We start from the raw sequence: 24,869 nt of genomic DNA on the forward strand, positions 1-24,869 counted from the left end.
ACAGTAACTTTAGTTTTACTGTGGTAACTAAGGTATAACTTTGGGAAGTTACCTTTCACCCATTTGGAGAGTGGAGCACGTCCAAGGAGAGTCTGGATAAGGAAGGAGCAATCTGGATAAGGAAGAAGCATTCTGGATAAGGTCTGGTCATAGCTGGAAAGGTAAAACACCTTTACAGCCTGTCCAAGCATGTGAGAACACCCATTGGCTGCTTTTGGATGGCTCTCCTTGACTCCACACGTTCATGATCTCCTCTGACCCTATGATTTCGAATTGTATCTTGTATCACTCATATAAAGCCTTGTAAACCTCATTATTAATAATTAATGGAGTTTTGAGTATTCTCTCTTGTTCTTTATTCTCTTAGTCTCTCTTAATCTCCTAATCTCATACAAACTACACAAATCATCTCTTGGTATCAGAGCCAGGTTGCGCAAAGGGGAGAGGGTGTTTGATTATGATTTTCGAAATCTGAGTTTCTTGAGGTGTTCTTGGTGTTTTTTTGGTGTGCCTGAGATCGAGTTGAGTCTGTGGAGAGTTTCTGATGGATTCAAACGAGTTAAGCATGGTGGAGGAGACAAGATCAAGAAGTGAAGAGAAGAAAGAGAGAGAAAACGAGTGTGCTTGGTCAAGCTGGATAAAGACAGCTTTTGAAAGCTGTGGGATTTGGAGTAATCATGAAAAAGAAGAACCTTTAAAGGTGAGAGCTGCTGAGAAAGATCAGACAGCAAGTTTGGAGGAGATTCAAGTAAAGGTGGAACCTTTAAGGGAGGTAGCTGCTAAAGAAGGTCAGACAGCAAGGTTGGAGGAGATTCAAGTAAAGGTGGAACCTTTAAAGGAGGTAGCTGCTGAAGAAGGTCAGACAGCAAGGTTGGAGGTTCATGAAGCCAAGGGCGTGATCTATAGTCTAAGACAAGGGAAGAACGAGTTGTATAACTTGTGGGGAGGCTGAGAGAAGTAGAATCAGAGTTGAGTATGGTGAAAACTCATACAGCAATTCCGAGTTGGTGTCAAGGAAGGAGGAAGCAAGATGTGATCTTTGGCTTTCTTATGGGAGAGATATGTGAGCTGGTTGAACACATGTGTGATGTGTGGGAGATAAACAAGAAGCCAGATAGATGGAAGAGAGGTACAAGCTGCAAGAAGGGAAAGTTGAGATAACTTTCTAAGATGTGGGTCATGATGAGCAGATTATGGAGAAAGGATATCAAGGAGAGTATGCAAGTAGGAGAATGCTTGTACTCAGCTTACATTGGAGAATCTGTAGAGAGCAGTGGGGTTATGAGGAAGCTAGAGTCCAAAGGACCGGATGAGCCTGTCACAAAGGAGGAATGGGATGAGTTTGTCAAGTATGTGTATGCTTTGGCTACGACCCGGAGACAAGGTGTAATAACACTCACGAGCAAATATAATTGTGGTCGAGAAAATTCTTTAAGATCAGTTTGAAGATTGATCGATCAGAATTTAAATAAAAATCGACACGGTGAATTAATCTCGACGGGGCTGTCTTTTGGTCGAAAAACCATCTCTTGATGGTTCTGGTCGAGTGTTAATTATTATTGTCGATTTTTATTCATGCTTGACGAGTTTTTTCAGAGCAGGACGAGATTCAAATGATGAAATATATTTAGTCGAAATAGTCTAAAAAATATCGACAAAACTCTTAAAATTATTTCTGAACAGTCACATACCTTGCACCTTCTAGCCTACTTGCTTCCTCAGTAATTAGGTCACATGACATGCACCTACTTGCTTACCTGCTTGCTCATTAGAAGTCACATGCTGGTCACAAGCTGTTTGCTTCAGCTGCTTGTATCTTTCTTCATGGAAGGGAAATGTTCAGCTGCTTGTGCTGCTTGGTGTGCTGAAGCATGTCACCAGCTGTCTAACCTCAGCTTTGTCTTTTGTGGGAGCAAACCCTCATCTGAAGCAACTCCTTATGATATAAAATACCATCTTCTCTCCTCTGGACGTCCTGTTACTGCAAGAAAAACCAGCGAAAAATTCAGAGAGAAAGAGAGAAAGAAGAGGGAAATATCTGTGAGAAAAATTAGTTGAACAATTCAGAAAAAAATCAGGAAAGAGAAGTGAGCTTGGACGACCCTTTCACACCATCCTGTGACTTTAACCAGTGTGTTCTGGTGTGTTTAAGAGCTGAAGGTTTGGTGTTCAAGAGTTTAGAATCACCCAAGTTCTTTAGCCTTGGATTTTATTGGTAAGAACATATGGATTTGATGAGATCAGTTTTGCTTGAGCTTCAGTTCTTGTTAGGTAACCAAAACGTTTTGGCCTGTTTCTGATCTTGAACCTATCATGGGTATCTTGTCCTGATCAGGTTAGACGTGTGTTCAGCTTGAAGTTTATAATAACCAAGTTCATCTTAAAGCTTGAGGAAATCGGTAAGCCATAGCTAATAGTTCAGAGAAGTTTTGTTTGGAACAAGTGGACTGATTTGTTAAGCTTCCTGTCCATATTAGTTCTTAAACCTGTATGTGAATTGATCTTGGTTCAGTTATGTCTCGTAGATATTTTTTAAAGGCTTAGCTGAACTGAATTATCCTTCAACCGAACTGAACTGCTTTGAACTAAGCTGAGTAGAGTTTCTGTTGGAATCAACCTGACTGATCTTGTATCCACACATTCTGAATCAGGTGTGAAATGGAGTGTTATTAGTTGAGCTCGAGTCTAGTCTTCCCTAGCCAATCTCATGGAATCAAAGGTGAGTCTAGATAGATGATTGATGAGTAGTGGATGAATATTTCTTGATTGAACGCACTGATTGTAGATGATTGATAGGCTATGTCTCTTGATCAATATTGAATTGGTGAGGTGTTTACTTAGTGTAAACGCTTATTAAATATTCATGAATGTTCATAGAGGTTTACTCCCGAGCCATAGTACTTGTTCTCAAGTACTAATATATAATATAATTAAGTATGGAAGTATTAATCATGTGAAGTCTTATTATAAACCTGTTTTCCAAAATATTCCCGTATGAATGATGATTACCGTGAATTGGTCTTGCGATATGGAACAAGGTCACGAAGACATGATGATGGGGTTGCACCCTGGAGGCCGTGTAACTGCATGCAGCGTTAGATGTTCAATTTTTGAATATCTGATGGCGATGATGGTGATGCTAACTTGCTAGACTCGTTTAGCCTTTGTGGTTTCTCGGGTCTGGTATATATATATATATATAAATATGATTTTATGAATGATGAGAGACGGGAATAGGAAGTGAGGTATATGATTAGATTCACAATGATGGAAGGATAGTCCTTATATATAAATATCCAGATATGGAATATATTTCCACTGCATACAAATGAAGTGGATTGCTTGAGATATTATTAATATATGTTGGGGTGCGGGACTAGGCTCACTGAGTAAACTAGTTACTCATGACTCATTTGTGATGCAGGTAACCAATAGGCGAGAGACCTTACTCTAGGACGGGAAGGAATAGCATTAGCCAGCGGTAGTTTTATTATCCTTGCAAAGGCATTTTGATATTTCTTATTTATAAGATTTATTGACCGAAAACCTCGAGGTTAATTTATAACAAATTTTGTAAGATGCTTTTGATTGATTTATAAAGAATGTTTTTTTAAGTACGGGTTCTATATGATATTAGTCCTTGTCCGGACGAACTAACTATCGGGTATTGCTTTGTCGGGTTGAAAAGCCTAGAGTTATATCCGATAGGAGCGTTGGTGTTCTTTGGTTGTTGGTCTAAGGCGATCGGAAGTATTCTGAGAACCTCAGATCCACAATTGAGGAACATCGACCGTGTCATTTCTGGTCATCTACGATCGGGGGTGTCACAAAGGTGGTATCAGAGCATGGTTATACGATGCTTGAATGGGACTTGTTTCAAATGTTTTTCGAGTCAAAATGAGTCGCAAGGATAACTAGGATATGCTGGCTTGTTCCTTCATTTTAGGATAGATAGTCATGGGTAGTTACCTAACAGTGATATTTCATAGCAGAAGCACCGAGACAAGCTTGAACGGATGGACCGTACTTACCGATGTTAGTATCATCATGCTCGAGTTTGCTACCCTCATGGTGGGGTTCACTACCGCCCTGTTAAGAGTCAGTAACGTCATGCCTTCCTGTCGTTCTTTTGAATTCTAGTGGGGATGCCAATTCTTTAGAGAGATATATGGGACAGAATTGATACATCGAATACATCTCCGGACTCTTGTGTTATCAATATCAATCTAATGATGAGCCGTACCAGGACCAGAGCCGTACAATCCTGAATTGTTCATCGTTTGTTTTAAGCTTAGAATTGATAGCTCGACTTTATTACAAGATGGTAGAAGCACATGAAGCATTTTGTTTGCAATGAGACATCATGAAGCTTATGATGCAAAGAAGAAGCAGTTGGGACCATAAGATACCGAAGAAGGACTAAACCGTTCGAGGTATACTTTGGTTTGAGGCAGATTTGGGAGTCAACACTCAGAGCAGAATATTGACGTGGCCGCTGTTCAGAGAATTACAAGAAGGATTTGGCAGCAAGCTATTTGGAGATGAACGCTATGAGTTGTTACTCAAGAGTCAAGAATTACTTCAAGGAGTTGAGATCGAGTTGGACAGATTTCAAGAGTTCAAGAAGTATTATTTCTACACAAGGTATGTGACCGATTGAGGATTTAGTTTATGGAGTTGGCACAGTGGGATGTTTCCACCAAGAGGTTCAGGTTGAGTTAATCATATACAACAATTTCAGCATCAAGATATGTGGTCGAGTGAATTTCATTCATCGATTATGGTTTGGAGAATAAGCGAAAGATCAGATGGAAAATATTTGGGAACTTAGCCAAGAATTTTGTAGTAGATAAAAGACCATGGAGTCTCAGAGCTTCGAGGAGATGTTAGAGTATGACGCGAATACTAAAGAAGTTATTGCTGAAGAAGTTCACCAAATTCTGCAGACCGTTTAATTCCCAACCAGTGAAGATCGAAGCTAATTTTAAATCAGTGGATTAAGTCGCTGGGATGATTTTGGGTGTATGTTTCATCAGATCAAGATCGAGGAGGCTGAGTTGTTATGGTGGTGACATGCCAGGACAGCATAGTCGGGATCGTCCAAGTGCGAGAAATTCTTGATTGTTTGCATAAATGCGCTTCAGTGATTCCCTTGTGAAGAGTAAGGATGATTATTTTACCCTTGCCCATAAAGTTACCAGGTTCCTTTACCTTTACCTGGGGTACCAGTAGTTGGATTTGTTCACGCTTCCTTACCATTAGTCTTGATCCAAGTGTTAGGCTATTTGGGTAAAGCCTACACTTTATGGTTGTCTGGACCGTCAAAACCCCTGAAAGGTTCAATCACAGGTTTGCTTCTTATCCCATTTTGTGTTGTGTGCATTTTTAAAATTTTTATGAATGATTGAAATAAAATAAAAAACTTATGTGAATTGTGATCAAGGTGTCGTAAGAGACCTTGCATATGGATGGAATTCTCCGCCCATATTGTGTTTGATTCGGGAACAACACATGGTTGTAGTTCCTGAGCGATGTCATAGTATTAGAGAGGATTAACTTTTGTGAATTCAACTCTACCGTTCTTATTTGGAAGTACGGGCTGCCAGTTAAAGTTATGGTATGCCTTTCCCATTCCGTAGTACTTCCGTTAGAACGGTATGTTTCTATCTAGAATGAGATTGGCTATCTAGCTACCGAGCTCAATTAGGATGTTGAGGAAAAAAAAAATTTTGGAAGAAGACTAGTCGCCAATGGCCTACAATGGTATTCTACCAAGTGTTGGAGCATGTTCGTATCAGTTGTTGGGGTCAAAAACGGTTACGACGGAATTACCACCCGAAAATCCTCGGAGATCGTATTTCCGAAAGAGTTAGTAAAAGAAGGGATGTAATTCTCGTAAAAATAACTTATACGAGGTTTTTACGAAGAAGTATCCTTTGGGATTCAAACCAAACGATCGTCCCGCTCGGTCGCTACGTAGCGACCGAGCTCGAGCCAAAGCTCGGTCGCTACGTAGCGACCGAGCTCGAGCCAAAGCTCGGTCGCTACGTAGCGACCGAGCTCGAGCCAAAGCTCGGTCGCTACGTAGCGACCGAGCTCGAGCCAAAACTCGGTCGCTACGTAGCGACCGAGCTCGAGCCAAAGCTCGGTCGCTACGTAGCGACCAAGCGATCGTCCCGCTCGGTCGCTACGTAGCGACCGAGCGATCGTCCCGCTCAAGCTCAAGCCAAAGCCAAAGCTACATAGCGACCGGGCTCGAGCCAAAGTTCGGTCGCTGTGTAGCGATTGAACCTTTCCGAACATCGATATGACACCAGTCCTTGCATTCTCGTCAAACCTTCGAATGCTATCTCCCGAAGACCGTAGCAAGCTCAGTCCATGTTTCCCGCTATTCTAATTCATCGATCAAACTTCGCGGATTACAAACCGCGGAAAACTCGTAGTAAACGTGTCGAGTCGGAAGACGGCCCAAAGGGACCTAAAACACGACTCGAGGCCCATCCTACGATTTTTCCTAACCAAAAGCCCGTGAACCACAGCATGGTTCACGCTTGGCCCACGAGGAAGGATAAATGTCAAGTTTCCGCGGATAAATACGGAAGTTTTGAAGATAATTGTGAAGATCGGGAAAAATGGAATATCTCCATTTTTATGCTATGACGGCTTAAGGGCAGAAGAGTAAAAGCGTAAACCGACCTTGGAGCTAGTATATAAGGAGTCCTAGGCGAGGAGCAGAGGGGAGAACTTTTTCAGAGCAAACTTAGCACTTAGAGCAATTTAGGCAATTTTCCGTTTTTGTTATTTCGAGCTGCGACTCAATTAGGTTTAGCCGTCTTAGGGTTGCTAGAACTAGGAATCTCGCCGACAGCTCTCGAGCCCAGGCTTATACCTTGTTGTAACGCTCATACGCAGATTCGGAATAAGATCTACTTTGCTCTCTTTTCGATTTCTTATTTTATCGTTGTTATTCTCGTGTTCTGATTGCTTGACGTGTGGTAATTAACAGATATCCGGGTCCTCTGGGAAACTAGGGTTTTCTTAGTTTCCTTATTTAAACGGAAATCGACAGTGCGAATTTCGGTTCCCACAGTTTGGCGCTAGAAGGAGGGGGCCTTACGGATCAATCTAACCCGCAAAAGCCACACACAGTCAGACATGTCAACCAACGACGCGGATAACGTGCAAACTCCCCTTAACGGAGGCAGCGGCACCGATCTCCACACTCGGTAGCGGACGTATCTGCGGCCAACGCGCAAGCCAACGCCGCGACGCTCGAGGAGTTTAAAAAGATGTTCGCCACCTATGAAAAAAGGTCGGAAGAACAGGATAAGCTCGTGAATACCTTGACCAAACAGGTTGAAACCTTAACGGCAAGGACCCAAGCTATCCGTCCCCGCGGAACCACCAAAATCCGCGGGAAGAGGCTCGACTTCGCCACCCCACTCGATAGAGCAGGAGTCGCGCGGGAACGACCTTCCGGTCAAAACCCCAGCGAGAAATCTCCCATCGAAAAGGGGAACTCTGAAAGTCTTCCGCTCCCTGCAAAGGACTCGGAGGATAACGAAGCCGAACACATTGACCTGGATCCTAGCGATGTCTCCAACGACACCGACGAGGATGTCGACAGACATCCAAGAAGGACCAGAAGCCGATCCGCTCGGGAAGGCTCCCCGTTCGAAAAACCAATGACGGAAGAAGAAGAAGTCGCCTATTGGAACGAACAAGAGGAGCTGGCCGAAAGGCAAACCGAGCTCACTCGCAGTAAGCGCCGACAGGCTCGGAAATCCACTGACGAGACATCGGATATCCGCGATCTTCGCGACTACATCACTAAGACTGCGGCAGAAGTGAGAGCCGTAAAGTCTCAAATCCATCATGCTACTAGTGCTGCCCCCGAGATCGATCGACTGCTGGAAGGAGCTCGAAAGACCCCCTTTACCAGTCGCATTTCGGACATGAGGGTGTCCGATCCGGGAAAATCAAAGTACCGAAGTACGATGGTACGGCCGATCCGAAAGCGCACCTTCAGGCTTTCCACATCGCGATGGGAAGAGCAAGACTGAAGGACGGCGAAAAGGATGCCGGCTATTGCCGCCTGTTCGTCGAAAATCTTGAAGGAGCAGCGCTCGAATGGTTCGCACGCCTTCGTCGCAACACCATCGGGAGTTTTCGACAGCTCGCATCGGAATTCCTCAAACAGTACTCTGTATTCATAGACAGGGAAACCTCCGATGTTGACCTCTGGAGTCTCTCCCAGAGGGAAGACGAACCCCTCCGCGAGTTTATCAGTCGGTTCAAGCTGATAATGTCCAGGGTCAGCGGGATAAGCGACAAAGTGGCCATCGACGCGCTGAGAAAGACGCTCTGGTACAAGTCGAAATTCAGAAAATGGATAACTCTCGACAAACCGCGAACGATCCAGGACGCCCTCCACAAAGCAACGGACTACATCATAGTCGAGGAAGAAACTAAAGTCTTATCGCAAAAACATAAGCCGGCAAGACCATCCTCGAAAGACGCAGATCCGAAGGGGAAAAAGAAGAACTCTCGTAACGACAAGTACGTCCATCACGAGGGGGAAGATCTCCAAGGAGCGCATAACTATGCGATCAATTCGGATCAAGGCCGGACCACGGGCAACACATGGACTCGCAATCAAGGGTATGACGAGAACACCTTCTGCGAGTTCCACCAATCCCGAGGACACTCCACGACTAATTGCAAAGTCTTAGGAGCAAGACTGGCCGCGAAGCTACTCGCTGGAGAGCTTTCGGAAGTAACTAGCGTCAAGGATCTCATCCTCGATTCTGATCGGCCTCCAAAGACGGACAGAAATCCGCCCGCTGAAAAATCCCCTCAACGAAACCAACCTGGGGATAAACGCGGTAGGAGGCCGGATGACAAAGGGAAAGATAACAATCGTCGCAGAGTCAATATGATCATCGGAGGATCTCAATACTGCGGCGATACCGTGTCGGCCATCAAGGCTTACCAACGGAAGGCAGAATCAAGCGCAAATTGGCCTACATGGTCTCCTCCTCGAGACGGCCAAAGTTGCTCGATCACCTTCACAGAGGAAGAAGCCGGCGGTATCGACCAACCTCACTGCGACCCGCTCGTCATAGATCTCGTCATACGAGATTTAGAAGTCGGAAGGGTACTCGTCGATACGGGAAGCACGGTCAACGTAATCTTCCGCGACACTCTCAAGCGGATGAGTATCGAACTCGGAGAGGTAATTCCACGCCAAAACCACTCACGGGTTTTTCAGGCGAAGTGTCGATGACTCTCGGATCAATCCAATTGCCAGTCATGGCCAAGGAGATCACGAAAATCGTCGAATTCGCGGTAGTCGACCATCCCGCTATCTACAACGTGATCATGGGAACCCCATGGCTCAACGCCATGCAGGCAGTTCCGTCAACTTACCACCTGGGTCTCAAGTTCCCAACGCCGAGCGGAGTCGCGGCCATCTGGGGATGCCAAAAACAGTCGCGACTATGCTTCCTCGCGGAGCATAAGTTAAGGCAAATCACGGCTTCTGCAAACGGCAAACGCGCGAAGATAGATCGATCTTCGGCCAAAAGCGCCCCGCACGAGGACGAAGTAAAATCGTCTGTCAACGCAAACGCATCGGACGTCGAAGCTCGACATAAATCCGAAGCCCACGCGACAACTCAACCGGAACATCCGGAAAATAGCGTCGACCCAGCCACGATCGACACGGTCAAGGCGGACATCGCGACATCAACCGCCGAGTAAGAACACTCACGGCATGAAACAGAACTACGAGATGGCTTGATCCTCGAAAGGGGTACGTAGGCAGCTTGTCAAAAGACGAGTTCAGCTATCCCCCTCTCTAAAAAGGGGGGGGGAGTGGGTGCGTGTACTCGTATACTCCCACAATCGCCATTATTGTAATCGAGTTTTTAGAAACATCAAAAATTTTACAATATACACTGTGTTTTTATCGAAAACGCTTACGCTTCAGTTTACGCTCGTCTGCGGCCTCATCCGGCCCAAAAATCGTAAAGATTATCATCTTTCAAACACGCAAAAATACACGTATAATCCTCGAAATAACTGCGAGACGTCGCAAAAAGTTAAAATTCGAGGACAATGCTAACAAGTTGTCCGAACGCGACCACCAAAAACCTTACACCCCGTTCGTCGATTGGCCCCGACGAACACGCCAGCCGTCTTAAACAAACGCAATCCGATCACTCTTTTGATCTTTAAAAACGTCCAGCACAAGGACAAAAGCGCGCTACAACAAAAATCCGAAATTTTGGTTTAGCACTTCCAGTTGATTCTGAGAAGATGCTCGATTCGTACCATACAAGTCATATAAGCCGAGAACATATCGCGGACTTTAAACCGGTGCGAGTCAGGAAGAAATCGCAACAGGAAAAACGATAGCCGGCTAGTCACCGCACAAACCTTAACCGAAAGTAAACCTAGGTCTTGCCCTAAACCCAACGCTCTGGTCTCAAACATCTCAAGGCATGATATCTAAAAGATACGAGATCATAAACCATGCCTCTCCGTTCGTATCTCAATGTTCTCGAAAATCGTAAAGATAGATAATTTTTTACGAAAATCACGAACGAACCAACAGATTGAACGTCTAATTAGAACTACATACGAGACGACAACTCGTATTTACTTCAACCCTACTCAGGAAAACTCGAAACATTTATCACATAAATAAACCGCGTAAAAGCGGCAAGGGATTCAAAACCACCAACGGCCAGTCCCGGAAATACAAATACGGCCATCTAGGCCTAGACGAAATCTAAATTCAAAGGGCCACACTTGGCCGAAAAAAGGATAACTGATCCATCCCTCATAATCCAAAGTCAAAGTCCCCGGACAACGAAGCACCAAACGCATCAGCAGGACGATCCACTTCCTCGCCACCATCGTGAAAATCGATCGGAACCTCCTCGGTATCAGGGGAAACCGGGATAGAATCCCAGAACCCTTGAATCCTCTCGTCGATCGGAGAGATAAGCGCCTCAGCGTGGGCACGGTCACTCATCCCACTCTTCATCAAGCTCATTTCCTCTTCAAACACATAGTCATCGGCTCGCGTCCTCCAAAGACTTCCGACTGAACCACGGCACTCGCGAAAGTCACCCACCGAGGTAAAGGCATTCTTGAGGTTCCCGTACTCAACCTGGAACTGAGATGCACGAGTCTTCATCACCTCGACGATTTCTCTTTTGCCTTTCCTCTCCGCTTTACGAACAGCCCGCGCATGATCACGAGTAAGCTGCGCCTCTCGCTCCAGCATCTCGCCTTGCACGCGAGCGAGATCCCGCTCCGCTTTCTCCGCCTTGAAGCGGTAGACCATGGCTTCTCTATGGCCCGCCTCAATGGCCGAGCCCAGCAAGCTCAGGCCCTGCAAAATCGATTGGCATGTTATGAATATATACATGGGACAATCACCAAAAAATTCTCAAAAAAAAAAAAAAAAAAAAACTAACCCCATTGATGATGCGAGATCCTTCCGCAACGACTCTCGGCCTCGCCGATTCTTTCGTAGGAGGAGGAGCATCGAAACCCGATGGCAGCCCAGCAAAGAAATCATCGAAATCCGGAATAGGGGCCTCGCTCGAACCGCTTCCGTCGCCGTAAGCAAGGTTCGGATCCCATCCTGGAAGCATAGAGTCGTCCATCGAAAACTCTATGTCGCCAAGATCGACATCTTTTCCCTTCCAAGAGCTCGACTCCGGCGCAGCTGTCGGAGCTTCGACGGGATTCTGGTCGTCGGGTTCGGAGTCGCTTCCCGTATCCGCGTCCAAAGCAGGACCGGGTTGCACAAATCTCAGTGCCTTCCGAACCCTTCTCGGCGTGAAAGAAGTCCAGAAGAAGGGACCATTCCTGAGAAGATCCCTCACTGCAATAATGTCCTCAGGGAACGGAGCAAGAGGATTGATGAAGGGACGATTGTTCGGCAACCTCCGGAACAGTGGAATGCAACTCTCTTCGACGGACGCAGCGTCCAAACGAACAAAGAAAAAGAACTTCTTCCACGAGTTGAAGTTCGAAATGAACTTCTTAACCACTGACATAAATTTCCGAGGGACAAACCTATGCTTATCCGTATCCGTGACAAGTTGAAGCCTCAAAAGCGCTTCATAATGATCGACGGAAAGGGAAAGGCCATGCTCATAGCTTAGGATCAAGATCCCAATAAGGTGCTGAATGGCAAGGGGTGTCAACTGACTTATCGCAACTTCGAAGCGGTCCAACACTCGGACGAGAATTTCGGGTATGGGGAACCAGAGGCGACAACACACTATGAACGCCTCATAACAAGTAAAGTAACCCTCCGGGGGGTTGTTAGCACATTCCCCGCGGCAGGGAACCCGGAACTCCACAGCATCCGGGATGTGGTAGAACGACCGCATCGTCGCGAGAAACTCGTCAGTAGTCCTGCTTGCGTCCTCTTCCTCGACTCCACGATGGACCAGGACCGGGAATGGCTTCTCCTTGGGAGGGGTCAACGAGCCGTAATGAGCAACCCACCATGCCTCGTTCTCGGCAGGATGCACCGAGTGAGGCACGAACTCCATCTTCGGAACGACGAGCTCTTCGTAAGGACTCGCGGACGAAGACCCTTTTTTCGCAGTCTTTTTCTTGCTCGACATCTTTACACTTCTCTTAAGAGAATAGAGGAAAAGGGTGGAGAGAAAGATAGAAAGTTTTTTGAAAGATCTTAGAGAAAAACAAGAAAGTGAAAAAATTATGGAACAAGTTACCTCTCTTCTTATAAGACATGAGGATTTACTATTCAAGCTCGGACTTTCGGATATTAATTCCATCCATCACGCCTAACTTGCCAAACATGCCTAACCGCACGCTAGGATCCCCGATGCATGATCCTAACGGGCTGGGGGGCTAACTGTTGGGGTCAAAAACGGTTACGACGGAATTACCACCCGAAAATCCTCGGAGATCGTATTTCCGAAAGAGTTAGGAAAAGAAGGGATGTAATTCTCGTAAAAATAACTTATACGAGGTTTTTACGAAGAAGTATCCTTTGGGATTCAAACCAAACGATCGTCCCGCTCGGTCGCTACGTAGCGACCGAGCTCGAGCCAAAGCTCGGTCGCTACGTAGCGACCGAGCTCGAGCCAAAGCTCGGTCGCTACGTAGCGACCGAGCTATCGTCCCGCTCGGTCGCTACGTAGCGACCGAGCTCAGCCAAGCTCGGTCGCTGCGTAGCGACCGAGCGATCGTCCCGCTCGGTCGCTACGTAGCGACCGAGCGATCGTCCCGCTCGGTCGCTACGTAGCGACCGAGCTCGAGCCAAAGCTCGGTCGCTACGTAGCGACCGAGCGATCGTCCCGCTCGGTCGCTACGTAGCGACCGAGCTCGAGCCAAAGCTCGGTCGCTACGTAGCGACCGAGCGATCGTCCCGCTCGGTCGCTACGTAGCGACCGAGCTCAAGCCAAAGCTCGGTCGCTACGTAGCGACTGAGCACTCGTTTCGCTCGGTCTCTACATAGCGACCGGGCTCGAGCCAAAGTTCGGTCGCTGTGTAGCGATTGAACCTTTCTGAACATCGATATGACACCAGTCCTTGCATTCTCATCAAACCTTCGAATGCTATCTCCCGAAGACCGTAGCAAGCTCAGTCCATGTTTTCCGCTATTCTAATTCATCGATCAAACTTCGCGGATTAGAAACCGCGGAAAACTCGTAGTAAACGTGTCGAGTCGGATGACGGCCCAAAGGGACCTAAAACACGACTCGAGGCCCATCCTACGATTTTTCCTAACCAAAAGCCTGTGAACCACAGCATGGTTCACGCTTGGCCCACGAGGAAGGATAAATGTCAAGTTTCCGCGGATAAATACGGAAGTTTTGAAAATAATTGTGAAGATCGGGAAAAATGGAATATCTCCATTTTTATGCTATGACGGCTTAAGGGCAGAAGAGTAAAAGCGTAAACCGACCTTGGAGCTAGTTTATAAGGAGTCCTAGGCGAGGAGCAGAGGGGAGAACTTTTTCAGAGCAAACTTAGCACTTAGAGCAATTTAGGCAATTTTCCGTTTTTGTTATTTCGAGCTGCGACTCAATTAGGTTTAGCCGTCTTAGGGTTGCTAGAACTAGGAATCTCGCCGACAGCTCTCGAGCCCAGGCTTATACCTTGTTGTAACGCTCATACGCAGATTCAGAATAAGATCTACTTTGCTCTCTTTTCGATTTCTTATTTTTATCGTTGTTATTCTCGTGTTCTGATTGCTTGACGTGTGGTAATTAACAGATATCCGGGTCCTCTGGGAAACTAGGGTTTTCTTAGTTTCCTTATTTAAACGGAAATCGACAGTGCGAATTTCGGTTCCCACATCAGTCTTGGGAGTTGAAGACCTTTTGGGAAAAGGTGAAGATGTGTATTCCATTATCTTGATCGTTAAGAAAAGAGAAGATGACAAGGATCAGAATATAGTGAACAATCAAGCTAGAGAATTTGAAGTATGCTTAAGGAATTGGAAGAGTTGTTGCTATCTAGAAGTAAGTTGTTCAATATTCTTGTTGAACCTGGATTCGCTGCCATAGCCTAGGGATCTCACCAAGTGGTTCTTGCCGAGTTCTAGTAGTAGTCAGAAGATTATGAAGAGCGTCTCAGATAGACCAGAAGCGTAAAGAATACTGTAAGTGAAATTATTTATGGAATGGGTGAGTGTGTTTATTTGAGAGTAGCACCCCTGGTCCGAATCATGTTGGCGTGATTGATCGTGCATGTTCTTGTTTGATTGTTGCACGGTTAATCAAGTTAACATTGACCAGACTGGAGATGTTACTTTCACGTATGGCACATCACCTAACGTTCCAAATTTCATGTTGCTGTTATGGGAGAAAGCCAGATAGAAAATGTTGAGATGTGATAGTCTACAGAGACAAGATTGTTAGAAAAAGTATGCAGACCGCAGTTGACAAGAATTGTGCAGAGTAAAGAATTTGGTTATCTTGAAAATGGCTGCTCAGAAAAGAAAGGATCAGTTTGGGGAATCAAGGGATCGACCATGAGTTGTTTTGATATGGGAAGATTAAGATAAGGTAAGAGCTAATATCCAGAAATCCTTTCAGAGACTGTTCAGTAAAGAGTGTACAGTTACGTTTTCAGAATTCGGGGACGAATTCTTTTGAGGGGGGAAGAATGTAATAACACTCACGAGCAAATATAATTGTGGTCGAGAAAATTCTTTAAGATCAGTTTGAAGATTGATCGATCAGAATTTAAATAAAAATCGACACGGTGAATTAATCTCGACGGGGCTGTCTTTTGGTCGAAAAACCATCTCTTGATGGTTCTGGTAGAGTGTTAATTATTATTGTCGATTTTTATTCATGCTTGACGAGTTTATTCAGAGCAGGACGAGATTCAAATGATGAAATATATTTATTCAAAACAGTCTAAAAAATATCGACAAAACTCTTAAAATTATTTCTGAACAGTCACATACCTTGCACCTTCTAGCCTACTTGCTTCCTCAGTAATTAGGTCACATGACATGCACCTACTTGCTTACCTGCTTGCTCATTAGAAGTCACATGCTGGTCACAAGCTGTTTGCTTCAGCTGCTTGTATCTTTCTTCATGGAAGGGAAATGTTCAGCTGCTTGTGCTGCTTGGTGTGCTGAAGCATGTCACCAGCTGTCTAACCTCAGCTTTGTCTTTTGTGGGAGAAAACCCTCATCTGAAGCAACTCCTTATGATATAAAATACCATCTTCTCTCCTCTGGACGTCCTGTTACTGCAAGAAAAACCAGAGAAAAATTCAGAGAGAAAGAGAGAAAGAAGAGGGAAATATCTGTGAGAAAAATTAGTTGAACAATTCAGAAAAAAATCAGGAAAGAGAAGTGAGCTTGGACGACCCTTTCACACCATCCTGTGACTTTAACCAGTGTGTTCTGGTGTGTTTAAGAGCTGAAGGTTTGGTGTTCAAGAGTTTAGAATCGCCCAAGTTCTTTAGCCTTGGATTTTATTGGTAAGAACATATGGGTTTGATGAGATCAGTTTTGCTTGAGCTTCAGTTCTTGTTAGGTAACCAAAACGTTTTGGTCTGTTTCTGATCTTGAACCTATCATGGGTATCTTGTCCTGATCAGGTTAGACGTGTGTTCAGCTTGAAGTTTATAATAACCAAGTTCATCTTAAAGCTTGAGGAAATCGGTAAGCCATAGCTAATAGTTCAGAGAAGTTTTGTTTGGAACAAGTGGACTGATTTGTTAAGCTTCCTGTCCAGATTAGTTCTTAAACCTGTATGTGAATTGATCTTGGTTCAGTTATGTCTCGTAGATATTTTTTTAAAGGCTTACCTGAACTGAATTATCCTTCAACCGAACTAAACTGCTTTGAACTAAGCTGAGTAGAGTTTCTGTTGGAATCAACCTGACTGATCTTGTATCCACACATTCTGAATCAGGTGTGAAATGGAGTGTTATTAGTTGAGCTCGAGTCTAGTCTTCCCTAGCCAATCTCATGGAATCAAAGGTGAGTCTAGATAGATGATTGATGAGTAGTGAATGAATATTTCTTGATTGAACGCACTGATTGTAGATGATTGATAGGCTATGTCTCTTGATCAATATTGAATTGGTGAGGTGTTTACTTAGTGTAAACGCTTATTAAATATTCATGAATGTTCATAGAGGTTTACTCCCGAGCCATAGTACTTGTTCTCAAGTACTAATATATAATATAATTAAGTTTGGAAGTATTAATCATGTGAAGTCTTATTATAAACCTGTTTTCCAAAATATTCCCGTATGAATGATGATTACCGTGAATTGGTCCTGCGATATGGAACAAGGTCACGAAGACACGATGATGGGGTTGCACCCTGGAGGCCGTGTAACTGCATGCAGCGTTAGATGTTCAATTTTTGAATATCTGATGGCGATGATGGTGATGCTAACTTGCTAGACTCGTTTAGCCTTTGTGGTTTCTCGGGTCTGGTATATATATATATATATATATATATATGATTATATGAATGATGAGAGACGAGAATAGGAAGTGAGGTATATGATTAGATTCACAATGATGGAAGGATAGTCCTTATATATAAATATCCAGATATGGAATATATTTCCACTGCATACAAATGAAGTGGATTGCTTGAGATATTATTAATATATGTTGGGGTGCGGGACTAGGCTCACTGAATAAACTAGTTACTCATGACTCATTTGTGATGCAGGTAACCAATAGGCGAGAGACCTTACTCTAGGACGGGAAGGAACAGCATTAGCCAGCGGTAGTTTTATTATCCTTGCAAAGGCATTTTGATATTTCTTATTTATAAGATTTATTGACCGAAAACCTCGAGGTTAATTTATAACAAATTTTGTAAGATGCTTTTGATTGATATATAAAGAATGTTTTTTTTTAAGTACGGGTTCTATATGATATTAGTCCTTGTCCGGACGAACTAACTATCGGGTATTGCTTTGTCGGGTTGAAAAGCCTAGAGTTATATCCGATAGGAGCGTTGGTGTTCTTTGGTTGTTGGTCTAAGGTGATCGGAAGTATTCTGAGAACCTCAGATCCACAATTGAGGAACATCGACCGTGTCATTTCTGGTCATCTACGATCGGGGGTGTCACACAAGGTGCTCCTGCCAAAGCATCCACATCCAACAAACCCATCATTGTTGATTCTGGAGCAAGTCATCACATGATTAGTGACAGAAGCTTAATGAGTGATGTAAAGAAAGCTACTGGGGGCGTGATGATAGCTAATGGTGATAGGATTCCAATAGAAAGAGTTGGAAAGCTCAAGCTATTTGATAAAGACTCAGATGCCTTCTACATGCCACAGTTTGCTTCAAATCTACTATCTGTGAGGAAAGCCACGATTGATCTTGGCTGTCAAGTAGTATTAGGCCAGATGATGTTGAGTTCCAAGATTTGAAGACTGGAAAGGTCATTGGGAGAGGAGACAGCAAGAATAATCTATACCAGCTCCAATTGGCTAAGATCTCTAAACCCTTTGATTCTATGTGCTTGAGTAGTACTTATGAGAAGATTGATAGTATTACTTGGCATGCTAGATTGGGACATCCTTATGCTCGTGCTATTGAATTGATAATTCCTAATATGTCATTTAATCACTTGGAGTGTGAAGCATGCATATTAGGAAAGCATTGTAGGACTGTTTTTCCAACATCAGAAACTACTTATGAGCATTGCTTTGATCTAGTTCATTCAGATGTGTGGACTGCACCGTGTTTGTCTAGAGATAGCCAGAAGTACTTTGTGACATTCATTGATGAGAAGTCTAAGTATACTTGGCTTACATTGCTTCCATCTAAAGATAGGGTGCTAGAAGCATTTATGAACTTCCAAGCATATGTATCTAATCAATACAATGCTACTGTGAAGGTACTGAGATCAGATAATGGAGGTGAATACATCAGCAATGCCTTTAAGAGTCATCTAGCCAAGCATGGGATTGTGCATCAGACTAGCTGCCCTTATACACCACAGAAGAATGGTGTAGCTGAGAGGAAGAACAGGCACTTGATGGAGGTTGCTAGATCGATGATGTTTCATGCAAATGTCCCAAAACGTTTTTGGAGTGATACTGTGAAGACTGCTTGCTATCTCATCAACCGGGTTCCAACCAAGATATTGAAGAATCTGTCTCCATTTGAAGTGTTGAACAAGAGGAAACCTGTCATTGATCATCTAAGTGTCTTTGGGTGTGTGTGCTATGTCATGGTTCCAGGAGAGCAGAGAAACAAGCTGGAGGCAAAGAGTACTAAGGCTATGTTCATTGGTTATTCTATCACTCAGAAGGGGTACAAGTGCTATGATCCTGAAGCAAGGAGGGTGATGGTATCTAGAGAAGTGAAGTTTGTTGAAACAAAAGGTTATTATGAAGAAAAGGAATGGGAAAATCTTAAGGATTTGTCTCAAGCTCCATCTGATAAGGCAACAATACTGAGAGTGTTGTTGGAGAAGCTCGGGATAGGGTTATCCCAGGATCAGGAACCCGGAAGGAGAGAGCCTTCCAATCAGACTGGTGGAGCTGGAAGAACAACTCCTCTTGATCATGAGAGGGGGAATGGAACTGAATCTGGTGAGCAAGAGCAAAACCAAGAGGATTCAGGTCTTCATGATCAAGATACATCACAAGAAGTTGAGAACAATGTTCAGTCTAGTGGAAAAGTGGATGAGGTTCAGTCTAGTCGAGAAGTGGATGAGGTTCAGTCTAGTAGAGAAGAATAAGTCGGACCAGCCGGTTCAGAAGAAGAGCAAGTGGAGCCGGCTACTGTGCAAACTGAAGATCAGGTTCAAGCTTTGAAGAGGAGCACAAGGATAAAGAGGGATCCTTCCAACTGGGTAAACACGAGAGTGTACTACAATGCCCAGGCTGTGGAGCATCCTTCTCAAGCCGTGTGTTCCTTTGCTGAGTTTCCAGAGGAGCATTATGCCTTTATGATTAGTCTGGATGAGAGTTATGTACCAAGGACTTATGAAGAAGCTATGTTAGACAAGGAATGGAAAGAATCAGTGGGAGCTGAAGCAGGTGCTATGATCAAAAATGATACATGGTATGAGAGTGAGCTGCCTAAGGGAAAGAAGGCTGTATCTAGTAGATGGATCTTCACAATCAAGTATCTAGCAAATGGACAGATTGATAGGAAGAAGACCAGATTGGTTGCAAGAGGATTTACACAGACCTATGAAGAGGATTACATTGATACCTTCGCACCAGTAGCTAAGCTGCACACAGTTTGGATTGTGTTGTCCATTGCAACAAACTTGGAGTGGTATTTGTGGCAAATGGATGTGAAGAATGCTTTCCTGCAAGGTGAACTTGAAGATGAAGTATACATGCATCCGCCTCCTGGTCTTGAGCATTTAGTAAAGCCAGGGAATGTTTTGAGGTTGAAGAAGGCAATATATGGGCTGAAACAATCACCTAGAGCTTGGTACAGGAAGCTGAGTACAACACTCAATGCGAGAGGGTTTAGGAAGTCTGAATTAGATCACACTCTCTTCACCTTGACAGGACCTTCAGGGATCATTGTGATACTGGTATATGTGGATGATTTGATTATCACAGGGAGTGATAAGGCTGAGATTAAAGCCACTAAAGAGTTCCTCAAGTCTGTGTTTGATATCAAAGACTTGGGAGAGATGAAGTATTTCTTGGGGATTGAGATATGCAGATCCAAGGAGGGTTTGTTTATGTGTCAAAGGAAGTATACAATGGATATGCTGAAGGAGACTGATGTACTTGGAGGAAAGGTAGCCAAGACACCTCTTGAAGAGGGGTATAAGGTCTTACGTGAGGGAGAGGTTGAAGAGAACCAGCTGTTTGAGGATGCTATGCTGTATAGGAAGATGGTTGGCAAGCTAATTTACTTGACCATTACCAGGCCAGATATATGCTTTGCTGTGAATCAAGTGAGGTTGAAGAGAACCAGCTGTTTGAGGATGCTATGCTGTATAGAGATTGAGCAGAGTACTCCTATGACTATGCATTGTGACAATCAAGCAGCTATCCACATTGCCTCCAACTCAGTGTTTCATGGTAGAACAAAGCACATAGAGGTGGATTGTCATAAGGTGAGGCAGATGATTATCTTGGGAGTGATTCTGCCATGTTATACAAGAAGTGAAGATCAGCTTGCAGACGTGTTTACCAAGGCAGCGAGATTGAAGACAATGGAGTCCATACTATCCACGCTTGGACTCATTGATCTTACTCCCAGGAGCTGAGCCCCTTAACCATGGAGTCTCCACTCTTTTTCCCTCATCAAAGTTTTATCCCAATGGGTTTTCTTTGGTGAGGTTTTTAATGAGGGAGGTCTTCATGGTTTCCAAGCTTGACTTGTTCCACATGGTCAAGCTTGAGGGGGAGTGTTGAGAAGAGGTGATAAAGAGTGGGTACATTGATAGAGGAAGAGTAATGGGGCAGTCAGTAACTTTGGAGATTTACCACAGTAACTTTAGTTTTACTGTGGTAACTAAGGTATAACTTTGGGAAGTTACCTTTCACCATTTGGAGAGTGGAGCACGTCCAAGGAGAGTCTGGATAAGGAAGAAGCAATCTGGATAAGGAAGAAGCATTCTGGATAAGGTCTGGTCATAGCTGGAAAGGTAAAACGCCTTTACAGCCTGTCCAAGCATGTGAGAACACCCATTGGCTGCTTTTGGATGGCTCTCCTTGACTCCACACGTTCCTGATCTCCTCTGACCCTATGATTTCAAATTGTATCTTGTATCACTCATATAAAGCCTTGTAAACCTCATTATTAATAATTAATGGAGTTTTGAGTATTCTCTCTTGTTTTTTATTCTCTTAGTCTCTCTTAATCTCCTAATCTCATACAAACTACACAAATCATCTCTTGATATTCATTCATCACTCTACATACACAAAAGTGTATATTATGTATCCAAATCAAGCTTCTTACAAAGTGATTCCTCCTAGTTTGTTTCAAACGACACCGAAGCTGTCCTATTCCCAAACTGCGAAACTGGAATCACCTGATTTGAAAGTGGGATAACTTCTTCATCCCAGCTCCTATGAGATTTATTCAATTTCCTGGTGATTCTACACCACTTTATGTATCCAAATCAAGCTTCTTACAAAGTGATTCAACGTGGTTTGATTGGAACGACGAAGAAGCTGTCCTATTCCCAAACTGGGAAACTGGAATCACCTGATTTAAAAGTGGGATAACTTCTTCATCCCAGCTCCTATGAGATTTATTCAACTTCCTGGTGATTCTACACCACTTTATGTATCCAAATCAAGCTTCTTACAAAGTGATTCCTCCTGGTTTGATTGGAACGACACATAAGCTGTCCTATTCCCAAACTGCAAAACTGGAATCACCTGATTTGAAAGTGGGATAACTTCTTCATCCCAGCTCCTATGAGATTTATTCAAATTCCTGGTTATTCTCCACCACTTTATGTATCCAAATCAGGCTTCTTACAAAGTGATTCATCCTGGTTTGATTGGAACGACACAGAAGCTGTCATATTCCCAAACTGGGAAACTGGAATCACCTGATTTGAAAGTGGGATAAATTCTTTATCCCAGCTCCTATGAGATTTATTCAACTTCCTGGTGATTCTACACCACTTTATGTATCCAAATCAAGCTTCTTACAAAGTGATTCAACGTGGTTTGATTGGAACGACGAAGAAGCTGTCCTATTCCAAAACTGGAAAACTGGAAGCACCTGATTTAAAAGTGGGATAACTTCTTCATCCCAGCTCCTATGAGATTTATTCAACTTCCTGGTGATTCTACACCACTTTATGTATCCAAATAAAGCTTCTTACAAAGTGATTCCTCCTGGTTTGATTGAAACGACAGAGAAGCTGTCCTATTCCCAAACTGCGAAACTGGAATCACCTGATTTGAAAGTGTGATAACTTCTTCATCCCAGCTCCTATGAGATTTATTCAACTTCCTGATTATTCTACCCACTTTATGTATCCAAATCAAGCTTCTTACAAAGTGATTCCTCCTGGTTTGTTTCGAACGACACCGAAGCTGTCCTATTCCCAAACTGCGAAACCGGAATCACCTGATTTGAAAGTGGGATAACTTCTTCATCCCAGCTCCTATGAGATTTTTTCAATGTCCTGGTGATTCTACACCACTTAATGTATCCAAATCAAACTTCTTACAAAGTGATTCAACGTGGTTTGATTGGAACGACGAAGAAGCTGTTCTATTCCCAAACTGGGAAACTGGAATCACCTGATTTAAAAGTGGGATAACTTCTTCATCCCAGCTCCTATGATATTTATTCAACTTCCTGGTGATTTTACACCACTTTATGTATCCAAATCAAGATTCTTACAAAGTGATTCAACATGGTTTGATTGGAACGACGAAGAAGCTGTCCTATTCCCAAACTGGGAAACTGGAATCACCTGATTTGAAAGTGGGATAACTTCTTCATCCCAGCTCCTATGAGATTTATTCAACTTCCTGGTGATTCTACACCACTTTATGTATCCAAATCAAGCTTCTTACAAAGTGATTCCTCCTGGTTTGATTGGAACGACACATAAGCTGTCCTATTCCCAAACTGCAAAAATGGAATCACCTGATTTGAAAGTGGGATAACTTCTTCATCCCAGCTCATATGAGATTTATTCAAATTCCTGGTTATTCTCCACCACTTTATGTATCCAAATCAAGCTTCTTACAAAGTGATTCATCCTGGTTTGATTGGAACGACACAGAAGCTGTCATATTCTCAAACTAAGAAACTGGAATCACCTGATTTGAAAGTGGGATAAATTCTTTATCCCAGCTCCTATGAGATTTATTCAACTTCCTGGCGATTCTACACCACTTTATGTATCCAAATCAAGCTTCTTACAAAGTGATTCAACGTGGTTTGATTGAAACGACGAAGAAGCTGTCCTATTCCCAAACTGGAAAACTGGAATCACCTGATTTAAAAGTGGGATAACTTCTTCATCCAAGCTCCTATGAGATTTATTCAACTTTCTGGTAATTCAACACCACTTTATTTATCCAAATCAAGCTTCTTACAAAGTGATTCCTCCTGGTTTGATTGGAACGACAGAGAAGCTGTCCTATTCCCAAACTGCGAAACTGGAATCACCTGATTTGAAAATGTGATAACTTCTTCATCCCAGCTCCTATGAGATTTATTCAACTTCCTGGTTATTCTCTACCACTTTATGTATCCAAATCAAGGTTCTTACAAAGTGATTCATCCTGGTTTGTTTCGAACGACACCGAAGCTGTCCTATTCCTAAACTGCGAAACTGGAATCACCTGATTTGAAAGTGGGATAACTTCTTCATCCCAGCTCCTATGAGATTTATTCAATGTCCTGGTGATTCTACGCCACTTTATGTATCCAAATCAAGCTTCTTACAAAGTGATTCAACGTGGTTTGATTGGAACGACGAAGAAGCTGTTCTATTCCCAAACTGGGAAACTGGAATCACCTGATTTAAAAGTGGGATAACTTCTTCATCCCAGCTCCTATGAGATTTATTCAACTTCCTGGTGATTCTACACCACTTTATGTATCCAAATCAAGCTTCTTACAAAGTGATTCAACGTGGTTTGATTGGAACGACGAAGAAGCTGTCCTATTCCCAAACTGGGAAACTGGAATCACCTGATTTGAAAGTGGGATAACTTCTTCATCCCAGCTCCTATGAGATTTATTCAACTTCCTGGTGATTCTACACCACTTTATGTATCCAAATCAAGTTTCTTACAAAGTGATTCCTCCTGGTTTGATTGGAACGACACATAAGCTGTCCTATTCACAAACTGCAAAACTGGAATCACCTGATTTGAAAGTGGGATAACTTTTTCATCCCAGCTCCTATGAGATTTATTCAAATTCCTTGTTATTCTCCACCACTTTATGTATCCAAATCAAGCTTCTTACAAAGTGATTCATCCTGGTTTGATTGGAACGACACAGAAGCTTTCATATTCCCAAACTGGGAAACTGGAATCACCTGATTTGAAAGTGGGATAAATTCTTTATCCCAGCTCCTATGAGATTTATTCAACTTCCTGGTGATTCTACACCACTTTATGTATCAAAATCAAGCTTCTTACAAAGTGATTCAACGTGGTTTGATTGGAACGACGAAGAAGCTGTCCTATTCCCAAACTGGGAAACTGGAATCACCTTATTTAAAAGTGGGATAACTTCTTCATCTCAGCTCCTATGAGATTTATTCAACTTCCTGGTGATTCTACACCATTTTATGTATCCAAATCAAGCTTCTTACAAAGTGATTCAACGTGGTTTGATTGGAACGACGAAGAAGCTGTCATATTCCCAAACTGGAAAACTGGAATCACCTGATTT

The 24,869-nt window shown here is 43.5% G+C and overlaps 1 protein-coding gene across 1 annotated transcript; it reads left to right on the forward strand.

Annotated features, from left to right (window-relative positions):
• The first annotated feature begins 534 nt into the window (after positions 1-534).
• Positions 535-18,279, forward strand: LOC117131434. Its single transcript, XM_033283569.1, has 2 exons — positions 535-1,384; positions 17,628-18,279. Exons 1-2 carry the CDS (start codon positions 1,171-1,173, stop codon positions 17,927-17,929), a joined length of 516 nt encoding a protein of 171 aa, XP_033139460.1. The 5' UTR covers positions 535-1,170; the 3' UTR covers positions 17,930-18,279.
• The last annotated feature ends 6,590 nt before the right edge of the window (positions 18,280-24,869 follow it).

Source organism: Brassica rapa, unplaced genomic scaffold (genome assembly GCF_000309985.2).
Source record: "Brassica rapa cultivar Chiifu-401-42 unplaced genomic scaffold, CAAS_Brap_v3.01 Scaffold0921, whole genome shotgun sequence".
In the NCBI taxonomy this organism is placed as follows: Eukaryota; Viridiplantae; Streptophyta; class Magnoliopsida; order Brassicales; family Brassicaceae; genus Brassica; species Brassica rapa.

Bases quoted from the DNA above. Each gene is read 5' to 3' on its own strand.
- LOC117131434 (XM_033283569.1), top strand. From the start codon at position 1,171: ATGTGGGTCATGATGAGCAGATTATGGAGAAAGGATATCAAGGAGAGT. The intron at 1,385-17,627 runs GTGTAATAACAC...GTGTCACACAAG, and splicing joins GGCTACGACCCGGAGACAAG to GTGCTCCTGCCAAAGCATCC.